Genomic DNA, 13,494 nt, shown 5'->3' with positions numbered 1-13,494 from the left:
TTAGTGCATGTACAGATCCTGAGCGTGTGTGTGTGTGTGTAGTTCAGGACTGTGTGTGGACACAGAGTGGGAATTGTAATTTCCCCATTGGGGATTAATAAACAGATTTAAATTAAATTAAATTTTGGCAGCATGTAGATCAAACTGTGTCCCTGCAACCTGGGAACCGTACCTCGTATCGGTCTTTGGAGGCGGCGTAGTGCAGAGCGGTGCATCCATTTTGATTGACTGAGTTCAGCTGAGCTCCTTTGGCGATCAGAGACCTCACGATGTCCTCTCTGCCTGCAGACGCCGCGATGTGAAGGGGGGTCCACAGAGCCTGGGAGGGAACACGCCACACGTCGTCACCCCACAAAACAAAAACAAGGGGATCATTTTGGGATTCCCCAACATGGCCCAGAGTCTGTTCACATTCACTCAGATCTAGGCATTTGAGATATTGACATTATTACCACTACTTATTACTATATTGAGTCGATATATCTAGCACACCTAATTCTGAATTAAGTATTGTGGTGCTACCGCCTACAAATGATATCCTAAAGAAAAAAAATCTTTGTTTTGTACAGATATTTGAAAAATTCACATTATAATCATTTACAATTTTTTTTAAATTCTACTATTTTCTGGGACAATAAGAATAATGAAACAAAATTAAAATTCCCTCCAATATCGTGGATCATATCGCACTCATAATATCAGTCAAAATAATCGCAATTAGATATTTTCCTCACATCTTGCAGCTCTATTTATATATTATAAAATGTGTAGAAAGTTCCATCCTGGATGCAATATACATATTTATAAAGTGTAATTTTACTCTCTGCTGTTAAGCCATAATTTGGGTTAATTGTTGCTGTAATAACACTATTATGAGTGAGGTTACATTATACTGTAGGGTGCACCTGTCTAATATTATCCCTACACCACCTTGGAGGACAAATATAATGAATAAGAATATTTAATAAATTGTTACATCGTCTGGCAGATTCACTTCAACTCCCAGGTCGAGCAGAAACTCCACAATGTCGGTGTGTCCAGCAGAACAAGCCCAGTGCAGGGCGCTTCTACAGTCCTGAAGAGACAGAAATATCAAAAATATCAAAAATATCCAAAATATCGCGGGTGGAAACGTGGAGAACGTCACTTGGCATTTTGTCATCATTCTAACACATGCCTTCTTACCTGGTCCGTTTTGCAGGCGAGTGTTTTATCTGACAGAATGCACTCTTTTAATTTCTCAAACTGTCCCGTGTAAGCAAAATTACAGACCTCCACGTTTGATACAGAACCCTCCATTGTTAAAAAATACTTTAAATGTCAAACAAATATCAGAGCAGCTAGCTAAACGGGGATGCTCAGCAGTTGCTTCGCTTTGAACCGGAGGAGCAATGACTCAGGAAATTATGAACTTCACTTCCTTTTCTATTTCAAATTAAAAGACTATGAGCGGCATCACCTTACAGAAATAAGACTGACTTGCCATGTGGTTGCATTATTCATTCAGTTATTATTCTATATGAATCTCTTGACATATGAAATATGTGGTAAGTGATTCCGAGGCCTTCACTGTATTTTGAATGAGCGTGCAACTATTTTACTTTGGTGGGTATAGTTTGTGCCTGCCGGAAGTAATACATGCGGCAAAATGGCTGCTTTGGCTGCTTAGTGTACAGTAAAAGAAAAGGAAAAGACACCTAAATTAATGCTTGAAAATATTTTCCACTCTTGTATCTGATAGCAGTCAGTATATTTAGTATTGTTCTGGTCCTCATAGCTGTACTTATGGCAAGCACGCTGGTGAGTTTGACACTTTCGCTGTAACGTAATCAAGCAGCTAGCTAACGCGTTGTTTTGCTAGCTCCCGTTAGCTGGTTTCAATGTGCGCCTTTTACATTGAGTATCTCAGGTACCTTTACTCTGAGTTATCTTGATCAGCATTTAACACGTGATTGTCACATCACCAGGATTTCAGGACCCACGTCGACCAGTCATGCAGATATTCCGAAGAATTTGTCAACATTTATTACGACTGCGTGGATAAAAAAAGGAGGGTGAGTCATTGTTCGTTCTCGTTCTCTGAATTGGAAAACATGCGTAACGTTACGTCTGTTTGTATGAGACCGATACAGCGGCTATAATACCGCGATATTTCTGCTACACAGAGATATCGATATTGGCTTATATGAAATTGCAGTCCAAAAAATATGTTTGAGGGAACGTTACCATTACATAACTTGGTCACCAGAGAGCAGTGACAACTTTACTTTTCCCATATAAAACGTCCCAAACAATACACATCAACTAAGGGATCCTTATCCAAAGAAAAAAAGAAGTAAACATAATTTTTCTTCCACATGTATCAACATCTGTATTCACCTCCAAAACCCGGTCTGGCAGTAGAGAACACTATTTTCTAGGGCTGGGTTAAAATAATCGATTCTCCAATTAAAGTCGATTTTTGTTTTTTTTAAGTGATCTGATATCAAATCCAGGAATATTTTAATATATGCCATTTCACAAGGTCAAGGTCAAGGTCAAAGTTTATTTATCTATATTTTATAGGTTATATAAATAGGATTATTATTATTATATTTTGATTATTTATTAATTTATAGGGATATGTTTTTATTTTTTATTTAATATTTGTAAAATTTTTAAAAATAGCAATTAGGATTTTTTAATAGCAAAAAACATGAATATATGTGATTATTTTCTGCTTATTCTTTTTTTGTTTTTTTGTAAATTTGATAGGGAATTTTATTCTATTATATTGTAATATTTATGTATTATTAATGTATTATTTTTATTTGTATCATAATAAAAAAAAAATTATTATTATTATTAATTTTTTATGTATTTCTTTCTTTACAATTTTGTATTTTTTATATTGATATTTTATTATTTTATTTATTTTTTCTGTTGCATAATTATTATCTATTTATATATTTTATATTTTTTTTTTTTAATTACCTGGGTTTTAGGGGATTTTTTTTCTAATTATTTATTTCTTTATTTTTTTTATTTGTAATTTTTTTATATAATAATAGCATAAAAAATAGGCAACGAATTTACAAACAGTCACTACCACGCCCCAAAGTGCTTGTACAATTATAATAACAACATAAGAAGAGGCATAACAATATCCAGATAAATTGAATGCCAAAAACAACAAAAAATACACAGATAAAAAGCTTTGCTCGAATCAATACAACCACAAAATGTCACAGCTCAGCTTGTGTCAAAAGCCAGTGCAAAGAGTGAGTTTTTTAAAAGTGATTTAAACTCTCAATAGAGACGCTGCTCTAATGTCTCGGGGAGAGAGTTCCAGAGCTTCGGACCTGCCACCGAGAAAGCTCTGTCCCCTCTGGTCTTCAGTCTTGTTCTGGGACAGTCTAAAAGCACCGGGTCAGCGGACCTAAGTGCTCTGACTGGAGTGTGCAAAACCAGCATATCGGATATATTATGGTGCCAGCCCATTCAGAGATTTAAAACAAACAATAAGATCTTAAAATGAATTCTAAAAACGACAGGCAGCCAGTGGAGACAGACAGGCGGGGGTGAGGTGTCTAGCGCCTTTTTCCTGTCAGCAGCTGCAGCCGCATTCTGGACTAACTTAATCGGTGAACTGAAGACTGCTCAAGGCCATAGTACAGTGAGTTACAGTCCGAGGCGTTTGTATCAAGGCATGCACACTGTTTCCAGTTGACTATGGGGCAGGTAAGGCTTGACCTTCCCAAGAAGTCTGAGCTGAAAAAACTGTTTTTTACCACTGAACTGATTTGTTTATCGAGTTTAAAAGAACTGTCAATAAAACACCCAGAGTTTTTACAAGTGGGCAGCAATTTGAGAACATGGACCAAGAGCATTGTTAAAACCAGACATCGGGCTTCCCAAAAATTACAACTTCAGTTTTTTTATCATTTAAGTTCAAAAATTCAATGACATCCAGTCTTTTACATCATGTAGGCATTTACTCAGAGCTTCAACTGAGTTTGTTTTAGAATTCAAAGGTAGGTAAATCTGGACATCATCTGCAAAGCAGTGAAAGGATATGTTGTATTTTCGGAAGATTGATCCGAGGGGCAGCATATACAGCGAGAACAAGACTGGGCCTAAAATTGAGCCTTGAGGCACCCCGCTGTCAATCGGGGCTTTATTTGAGTAAAAAGGCCCAAGGTTTACAGAAAAAGACCTGTCTGTCAGATATGACTGAAACCATTTCACAATGGATGTTGAACTAAAAAGTAGTGCTGCACCATATGAGGAATATATGCAATGTGCGGTAACGTTGTTGAATATCGCGATAATACTCGGGATAAATAAACAGATATTAAACAAATGAGTGGAAATAATTTCCAATATTCTCATGGCAAAAATTAAAACTTGAATTGAATATGAAAAAAGTAGCACTAAAAAAATCACTTTCTTTTCAAAGTCTGATATTTTCTTTCAGTTAACACAAAATATGTATCTATTGCGACATGTCGCAGCCTTTCACGGTATGTATATTGCTCCAGTTGTTATTGCTATGACGATAAAAAGAACTACATAGTGCAGTCCTACTATAAAATACTTTAAACAAAACACTGGGGTAATGTCAACAATAACCTAGTGCAATATTAAAACATATTTAAGGAGGTAGTCTTTATTGTCATTGCAAAGCAGTACAATGGAATTTGTTGTGATAATTAGTGATGACAACATCAAAAAACATAAAAACTCAAGCCAAGGACATTAGGTAGGATAAAAATGTGATAGATAAATATGCAAGTTATTAAAGTGCAGGAAGTGCTTAGTGGATTAGAAAGTTGCAGTAGTAAAAAATTACTTGATCTTTTTTGTTAGTCTCTTTTTTATATCCAAGCAAAATTGGTATTGTAACTGATATTTCCCTAAGCTAATTGATATGGATATGGGGGACCTTGTGATCCCAATCCATTTGGGAAATCATTGAGGATACCCAGCCCTTCTAGTTTCTGGTTTTGGTTCATGTTCATGTTGTTCTTAACGGTAATTATTACCTGGCTCCTATTTCTCAGAACTTGACCCGGCTCTACCTGGACAAAGCCACTCTGGTGTGGAATGGGAACGTGGTTTCAGGACAGCAGGCTCTTGGCGAGTTCTTTGAGTCGTTGCCTTCGAGCGAGTTCCAAGTCCAGACACTGGATTGTCAGCCAGTTCACGGTCAGTCACTCAAAACCTGTTCAAGTGCTGTAGGTAACTCTCAAATGTTCCTAGAAGCAGAGCATTAAGATGGCATGGTGTCAAATTAAAATATCCAGGCTATTAATGTAGACATGCAATGTGTTTGGAGTGCTGGTGCTCTAATCCAGCGTCGATCTACCCTTCGTCATTCACAGAGCAAGCCACCCAGGGCCAGACCACGCTGCTCGTGGTGACGGGGGGGACCGTCAAGTTCGAGGGGAACAAGCAGCGCTTCTTCAACCAGAACTTTCTCCTGACAGCTCAGGCCACGCCCAACAACGACCAGCCTGTTTGGAAGATTGCTAGTGACTGTTTCCGATTTCAAGACTGGAATAGCTGAGGCTTCCCCCCCCCCTCCTCTAAAATGTATGAGTTTGTTTTTCTTTTCTTTTTTGTAAAAAAAATAAAAGTCATACACCACATAATACAAAAAACAGTTTATTCTATAAATGTTGAACAAGGCATGTGATCATAATGATGCATGATAATAAATACAAATAGGATTACCAAACGACCAACTGTAAAGCGACTGGCAAGTTTTAACGATGCAAATCCATTAACACAACACTTGAAAAAATATATTAAAAAAAACTCTCTTCCTTTAAAATGAACAGACTCCAATTCAAATAACCTTAAGATACCAAATTGTCCATTAACCCGTTAACTGAGGTATATTACACACAGCATTACTGCCATTTCAGATTTGCTAATGCTGGTAAGCATTATGCTAATAAGCGTTTTAGCAGGTTAGTAGTTAGGCATGCTTGCTCTTAAATAAGGTGCCAGCAAGAGTTTTGACAAAAGGGCTTTTTATACAAGCAACCAACTATTTGACAATTTCATATATTAAAACATTTACTTATCTTCCTGAGTCATTTATATTCGCACATTTTGGTCTTTCTGAATAAATTGACACCATAACGAAATCATAAAACATTGAAGAAAAGGAATCTGTGGTTTAGCAGACATGTCAGTGTCTGAATATTTTTCCTCAAGTAAACATAACATGGCAGTTAAGCCAATATTTATTTATATGTCACCTACTTCTGCTTGATAGAAAGTACTGTAGACTGAAAGACAGTAACATCAGTACTCTGATGATTACAGTTACAATTTTTAATGGAAGTAAAGCAGAGCTTTGGCAACATGGAGCACAGTGGTGCTTTATGATCAGCTACAAACGACGTGCCAGCAGATTAAAGTAAATGGCATTTGAATGCTGTAATGTTCTAGGACCCTTTTTATGAAATAAGAGTGGCCACTTGTGCGATTTTTTTTTTTAACAATCAAAACTACACAATAGAAAGCAGCACACGTGGACCAACAACTAAAACTATCAACAGCTTCAGCTTTTCTGTTTAAGACATCTTCATTTGGACGCCTGCGGTACACAAACGGCATTACAAATCCCATTGGGTACCAGGAGATTTTTTTTCTTCTTTTACAGTGGTTATGGATACAGTTGAGACTCTTGGGGGATGGAGAGCTAAGTTATTTGCCCCCATACATTCTCTCTATGTGGTGGAGATAATGGTTCTTCAGCTCTTTCCTCTTCAGCTTGAAGGCATCCGTGACCAGACCGGTCTCGGGGGTCCACGGCTCTGGACTCAGATGTACCTTCACTGGAATCTCGAACTGCTGGAGTTTATCTAGATGGATGAAAGTGAAGAGGAGGAACAGTGATTCTTCCCCATATTGATCGCAAAGAATTCTCTTAAAATATTGGTACACAGCATACAGAGTATGTATAGGTGGATATAAGAATAGAAAGCCTTTATTGTCTTTGTACACATGCGCAAAACCTAAGCAACAAGACTGAAGCACAAATATAACATGGAATAAAATATAAGAAGTGCAAAAGAAAAGAAAAAAAGGGGGGGGGGGGGTGCACAGTTCCAGAAACAACTATATACATATATAAAACAGTAAGAAAAATAAATATGGTTTGTATATGCATTATGAAAATAATGTTATAAAATTGCACAGTTATTGGTGTATCAAAAGTATTAAATATTGCACAGAAGAAAGAAGTATGCATAAAAGTAAAGAATTTGTAAAGCCATATCACACGATCATTTCTTACTGTTAGCAGCAACCTTCTTGATCTCGTTGAGAACCTCTCTCTCCATGTCGGGGTGCGTGCAGAGCTCCTCCCATTCCCCCACTATGCCGCTCTGATTGGCCAGTTGGGTCATCCTTTTCTGGTTGGGAACCACAAAGCTGATCACGTAGTTCTGTTCACTGAGAGGATGAACCAAAGGAAGAAGGTTGACAAAAAGAAAAGAAAAGACGTATGTGTGCTGGCAGCGGTCTAAACATTTAAAATAGTTCAAACAATCAGTCAAAGGGGCGTTCAAAATACAAAACTAAAAGTGGATATAGTTATACGGGAGGTTCTGAAAGAAGCTGGATTTGGCACCGTAAGCACTGAATGAAGGTAGTGATGATGTCATTGTAAGCACGGACTAAAGCTGAAGTGAAAGTGCTGAAGACGTATATTCAGTTAAAGGTGAAGCACGTCCTGTGGAGGCGTAGGTGGTGCAGTTGAAGTGAAAGTCCTGGAAGAATTTGGTGAGTGTTCCAGCGCGTGAACTGAAAGATGTCATTTAAGGGCCGCGTTGAAAGCAGGTTAAATAAAGTGTGTGTTACAGTTGTTAAACGTATACGGGCTGAAGACGGTGGTGGAGGTGGAGACCTGAAACTAGGCCTGCACAACTCGGGGGAAAATATGAATCCCAATTGTTTTGCTAAGGATTGATATCACGATTCTCTGCCGTGATTTTTTTGACCATAACAAAATAAGTTGGCAGTACCAAACATAGAAATCTTTAGCACCTAGAGCATATTACTCATCCCTACAAGGCTGTGGACAGGGAGAGCATCTATCCTGAGGACTGGATGACGTGAATATAAAACTACATATCACAGTGTGTTTTTAGGTATAACAAAGAAATGGGTGGGAATGCATGGATCTGTAAATATCAGAGTTAGGAAAACCTTCTCCAACTTTCTGTACACTTTATATGGATTCCCAATATAAACAGTCAGGAGCAGAATGCGTGATTCTGTGGAAGTGGCTTCAGTTGACCGACATTTATCACACAGAGGTGACACATCTGAAACAAATGTATGACGTTTGTCTTTGGATTCTTGCAATCTGTACACACTAGATGTGGATGAAGTCTCAGTCTGTCTTTCTCTAGGTCAGCGGATACATAATCACCACTCATACCAAGCTTGCTGTATGTCTGAAGGTATTTTGAGATTTTAAAGACACTGTAGAAGTGAGGAATGTGATTAACCTCATTCTCAACCTGAGACACGGATCAAGTTCATCTGGGAGAAGGGATTTCACGTAGTTTTCTAACCTGTAGGTATTTAGTCATTGGGTTTTATTCGCATCTAATTAAACCGCCCACACCACCCTGGCATCTGGAGTGACTTTTTAAATTATAATTTGATGTTTTCAGTAACTTTAAAATGCTTTGCCGTAGTACAACATACAGTATGTATTCCTACAAATGGACGTAGAATAAACTCCAATCCCACTTCCTGTAAATCAAGGCAACTTCCTCACCTGTTTGCGTAAGCGCAGATATTGTCTATGATGGAGCAGTTTTTCAGAGCCGACTCGACTTTACCAAGAGACACATACTCTCCAGCCTGCAGTTTGACCAAGTCCTTCTTGCGGTCTTTATGACAATAGAAGAAAAGAAGAAGAAAAAAAAAAGAAAAAATTTGGTTTACAATAGTGCTCTACACAAACAAACAAACAGCTTACAACCACATTGACTGCACATAAGTGATTAAAACAATTTTTTTGTATAGTGTGACTTTTGCAACCAGTATCAGATGACAGCTTTGGCCCTGAGTAAATGGACAAAGTAAGACAACAAATACACAGACAGGCTTTAATAAGTTAACATTTCCATAGATAAAGGATGACATTCCCTCGGGGAAAGCTGCCGGCCCTGACAGCGTTCCTCAACAACTATACTAAGCATGTAGATATTTAATAGCTTGTATGAGCATTCCTTCCTGAATCAAGTCAAACAGCTGCCATTACTTTATTACCAATGCTTATTCAGACTCAAACTAGTTAAAACGTTTGTTCTAATGTAGGTCGGGGTTAAAGCGCTACTAACATTTCAAGGGTTACACTAGTGGAAATAGTTCCAACGTAGGCACGAGTTATGAATGAAACCTTTATTGTTCCGAGGGGAATTTGTTTTGCACATAGTTTTGCATAAGTTACACCTCGCCCTCAGGTGTAAAGTCCTCTGGAAGATCGGTTGGCACGGTGCACCGCTTTGAAAGGAGGGATAGCGTGGAGGAGGAGGAGCAGCCAGCTGGTATATTACACCCGTTAAAATAAATAAAACATTTCCTGTGATTACACCCTTTGATTTCTATGATAATATCTAGTTTCAACCTTTTGAACGTACCGTTTAGTGTGGACTTACCAACCAAACACAGGTGAACTTGCACACTGCTGTTACTGGAGAGGACTATGCTGAGATCCTATTCATAGGTTTTACAACTCTGGGGGGGGGGAGTGGATCCCCAAAGGTTAAAGTCCACATGGTTATTTACATTTCATTGTAATTATACCATGGAGGATGATAATCTGTTAATATTGTTTTCTTGTAATTTTTCATCTGTCTGTTGGTATGATCAGCTGTTGTCTGGGTCTAGTGTCTGTGTTATGTTCACTTGTTTGGAAGATAGAGAACCAATATACACACCCACTATCTGTAGACAGCCATCTGGGTAAATCTCTCCTACATCTCCGGTGCAGAACCATCTCTGACCCTTTTCATCCGCAAAAAAGTCCTGATCGTTGCTTTCGTTCCTGTAGTAACCCATGGTTACATTGGGACCGCCAATCAGGATCTCCCCTCTTGGGTTGGGCTTGTCTTTGCTGGTGTAGCCACCTGAGAGACAAAGTAGTTAAATTAAATCTAATTACCCTGGCAGGGTTTTCACTGCCATTATAAAAGGTTAAGGAGCAACTCCCAAGTCCAATGAATGTAACTAAGACTTTTCTCAGATCTAATGATTGTAGAAAGACTTCTTTAGCAAGTTTTGTTTAAGGTTTTTGAGTGTTATTTATATAATTTCTGCTTTAGCTTCTCCAACGTTTTAGACACCAATATGGTTATAATTACAGTGCAAAATGATGTGAAAAAGAGACACAAAATGACCACAGACACCCAAAGCAACCCCAAAGAAAACAAATGACCAAAAAGTGACAACACGACTACAAATAGACACAAAAACCCTCAAAGTGTAGGGAAATTGTTTCTTTTCTTAGTAAACAAATACACACACACACACACACACACACACACATTAGACTTCCACAAAGCTAGGGAAAACATTGCCTGTAATTAAAAATGCTTTAAAGTCTGCCCTGTATGTGCAGCATGTACCAACAGGTTGTCAACCATACCTTCAGCCCAGTCCCGGAGTCTGAGCTCACAGCAAAAAAGAGGAGCTCCAACACGACCAGTGCTGTTGTCCATAACTGTAATGTATGACAAGAAACAATATATATATAAAAATTATAATATCATAATTATTGATTCCTATATTTACACTCTCTTCCTCTTGTATCCTTCTACATCTGCTCCTACCCTCTGTGATGGTGCCTGCGCCACAGGTTTCAGTGAGGCCGTAGCCCTGACCCACTGGACAACAGAAACACACATTCATGAACCTCTGAGTGGCCGAGGACAGGGGGGCTCCTCCAGACAACATCATCCTCACCCGTCCCCCCAGAAGTTTCTTCACTTTCTGGAATAACAGGCTGAAAAGACATGTCCGTGTTTTATTTGAAGTTGAACCCCATAAACACATTTGTAAAAGGGCAGTGAAGGAGCCGTGGTGGTTTCTTACGCGTTGCAGAGCGGTGCGTCATAGCCTCTCTTGATCTGCTCCAGTTTATATTTGTAGCCCAGTGTAAACAGCGTCTTCTGAATGAAACTCATTTCCTGCACTTTGCTCATCACATTCTTGTTGATGCGATCCAGAATTTCCTTTTAAGTTGAAAAAAGTAAGGATTTAATTTATACATTTGGTGATAAGTCGGTTAAAAAAGGATTGTGTGTAAAACTGAGCAAACAGAGAGGGGAGGAAACCAGAGAGAGGGACACAGGGTAGGGAGAGATGGATGGACAGATGAAGAATATAAAGCAGGTTACTTACTGGCACAGCTGCCATCAGGGTGGGCTTGAGCACAGAGCAGTCTCCTTTACTTCCTTTCTTTATCTTAGTGGACTAAAGGGAACAAACACACTGATTACTTTAGACAGCAACCGTGATTAAGCAACTGGCAACAATGTAGAAACGTGTTGGTTACCACACCCTGGTGTGTTATTAAGAAATATAGCATGACAGATATGTTGTATAAGTTGGTCCAGCCTGGTGCTGGTGCTGAGTATTACCTGGTCTGAAAGTGTCTGGGGGGAAGAGTAGCCGATCCGACAGCCATATGTGACACAGGAGATTTCAGCAGTCATTTCAAGAACATGGGCCAGGGGCAGATAGCCGATGTAGGTGTCAGTAGGCCTGCCACAGCACAGGAAGAGCAGAAGAAAAGGTTAGGGCCAGGGAGCAGCGCCTGCAGCTTTCTCTTTCCAGTGATCGCAATAAACTTCTGTGCCGTTCCGTGGTTCACAGCTTGTGAATTTAGATGCACCATCCATCTCCGTTTACACCTCTAGATAGCTGGAGGGGGGGGGGTTATTCTGCTCCTGGAAGCCCGGCCCAGCACATTCATATGGAATATTCTACTGGTATCTACTTGGAATTTCCAATGTTTTAGTTGAAATAGAGATGGTCTATTCAGTAAGAGCTGTGAAGGTGCCATTGAACCTTGGTTTGACAATGTTAAAAAACAACTGCTGTGCAATTAATCAAAATTTTATTGCTATTAGGATTTCAACTCCTAATTATCACAAAAGCAAAATAATCGTTTTTCTCGATTATTCTGTTTTGGTCAGTAAACTATTATTTTGTCATATGTTCTGAATTTAAAAAAAAGTTCAAATGGAAAAAGTATTAAGGGAAATTTCTAAGTTCTAGGTGTTTTTATTAACGTTGATTTGTTTAACTTCGTACCTGTTTTTTTAAGTTCAACATTTGCAACATCTTGCCAAAAGTCAACAAGTAACGAGTTAAATAATTGTTGATTACTATTTTTCCCCAAAATCAACCAGCCCTACTAAATGTATGCGTGCTGACCAACATAAACTCACCCGAGTCCGGGGATGCGTTGACACTGGCCCGTCATCCCTGCGGTGATGTTACTGTGGACAATCATGACTCCTTTGGGTCTGCCTGTGGAGCCGCTGGTGTACATCACCACGGCCAGATCAGAGGGCTGGGGCGTCACAATGGCCCTCCCCACTGCAACACAAACAAACGCCCATTGTCTTTTACAGTACGGGTGAGGCTTTTCACCCCAGAGTTTGACAAAGAAGTACAACCAAGGTGAGTCAGACAAATACACACTATTCTCAGGCAGCGCGCCCAGCTCTCGTACAGCCTGCATGCTGTGGGTGGACAGTCCAGCTGGGTAGCCTTCTGGGCTAATTTTCCCCTGGTCCACGTAGATCACATGCTTCAGTTTCGGGATCTGTGGAAGCACATTCTGGACAGAGCGGACAAAGCTGCAATTACAACAGCAGGCCCGATCACATGATTTCCTTTTAAAAATAACAATTTCTAGCGCCACATTTGTTGACATAATCTTTACAACGGCAACCTGACCTACTAAATCAATCTACTGGAAGATCCACAAAGGCTGTTACAAAGAAGTAACAGCCTTTTTCTCTAAAAAGGCTGTTAAACATGTACCATATTTATGGAAACTCATTTTCTCAACTTTACAGTCTTAAATTTCCTTATCTTGAGTATGGACTCTTTTAGGCTTTTATTTAGATAGGACAGGCGAGCTACCCAGGTGCCCTTGAGTATGGATTCTAATGAGCTCTATGCACAGAGTCCATGTAAAACCCTCACCCTAACCTCTCTCCCACTTATTAGTCCCGACACAGTCCACATATTGTTGCACTTAATGCTTCATAATGCAATAAGACTGAGCACCAGTCATAGACTACAATGTTTCCAACTTCAAATACATCTCAACAGATACTATGTTTATTCATTCATTTATGTGGCTGCATACAATACACTATATTGTTCTGGGTTCCATTTGCCAACTTTGATGAAATCATGTGTTTAGTGCGTGTCACCTGATAGATAGATAGATAGATAGATAGA

General features: G+C 39.1%; 3 protein-coding genes across 4 annotated transcripts in view; 1 reads left to right on the top strand and 2 right to left on the bottom strand.

Moving 5' to 3' along the window:
- Positions 1-1,396, bottom strand: part of psmd10 (proteasome 26S subunit, non-ATPase 10) — a 16,350-nt gene extending 14,954 nt beyond the window's left edge. Inside the window, exons 1-3 of the mRNA XM_032528820.1 lie at positions 1,186-1,396; positions 977-1,075; positions 173-319 (exon numbers count right to left, since the gene is read on the bottom strand). Of these exons, the coding sequence (XP_032384711.1) occupies positions 173-319; positions 977-1,075; positions 1,186-1,299 (360 nt within the window). The 5' untranslated portion in view covers positions 1,300-1,396. The remainder of the gene's footprint in view (positions 1-172; positions 320-976; positions 1,076-1,185) is intronic.
- A 200-nt stretch (positions 1,397-1,596) lies between these two features.
- nxt2 (nuclear transport factor 2-like export factor 2) lies at positions 1,597-6,130 on the top strand. The gene is made up of 4 exons (XM_032528821.1): positions 1,597-1,800; positions 1,968-2,054; positions 5,043-5,187; positions 5,364-6,130. The coding sequence occupies exons 1-4, from the start codon at positions 1,786-1,788 to the stop codon at positions 5,546-5,548; spliced, it is 432 nt and encodes a 143-aa protein (XP_032384712.1). The 5' UTR covers positions 1,597-1,785; the 3' UTR covers positions 5,549-6,130.
- acsl4a (acyl-CoA synthetase long chain family member 4a) overlaps positions 5,631-13,494 on the bottom strand; it is an 11,005-nt gene continuing 3,141 nt past the window's right edge. For both annotated transcript variants that reach the window (XM_032528816.1, XM_032528817.1), the window contains exons 5-15: positions 12,724-12,862; positions 12,468-12,618; positions 11,655-11,778; positions 11,416-11,487; positions 11,107-11,246; positions 10,845-11,017; positions 10,661-10,735; positions 9,954-10,142; positions 8,786-8,900; positions 7,292-7,449; positions 5,631-6,857 (exon numbers count right to left, since the gene is read on the bottom strand). In XM_032528816.1, coding sequence (XP_032384707.1) covers positions 6,700-6,857; positions 7,292-7,449; positions 8,786-8,900; positions 9,954-10,142; positions 10,661-10,735; positions 10,845-11,017; positions 11,107-11,246; positions 11,416-11,487; positions 11,655-11,778; positions 12,468-12,618; positions 12,724-12,862 — 1,494 coding nt within the window. In that variant the 3' untranslated portion in view covers positions 5,631-6,699. The remainder of the gene's footprint in view (positions 6,858-7,291; positions 7,450-8,785; positions 8,901-9,953; positions 10,143-10,660; positions 10,736-10,844; positions 11,018-11,106; positions 11,247-11,415; positions 11,488-11,654; positions 11,779-12,467; positions 12,619-12,723; positions 12,863-13,494) is intronic.

This window comes from Etheostoma spectabile, chromosome 10 (assembly GCF_008692095.1).
Source record: "Etheostoma spectabile isolate EspeVRDwgs_2016 chromosome 10, UIUC_Espe_1.0, whole genome shotgun sequence".
NCBI lineage: Eukaryota > Metazoa > Chordata > Actinopteri > Perciformes > Percidae > Etheostoma > Etheostoma spectabile.
This window is presented reverse-complemented; position numbering and strand designations above follow the sequence as displayed.

Bases quoted from the DNA above. Each gene is read 5' to 3' on its own strand.
- nxt2 (XM_032528821.1), top strand. The intron at 2,055-5,042 runs GTGAGTCATTGT...CCTATTTCTCAG, and splicing joins GCGTGGATAAAAAAAGGAGG to AACTTGACCCGGCTCTACCT. The intron at 5,188-5,363 runs GTCAGTCACTCA...CGTCATTCACAG, and splicing joins GGATTGTCAGCCAGTTCACG to AGCAAGCCACCCAGGGCCAG.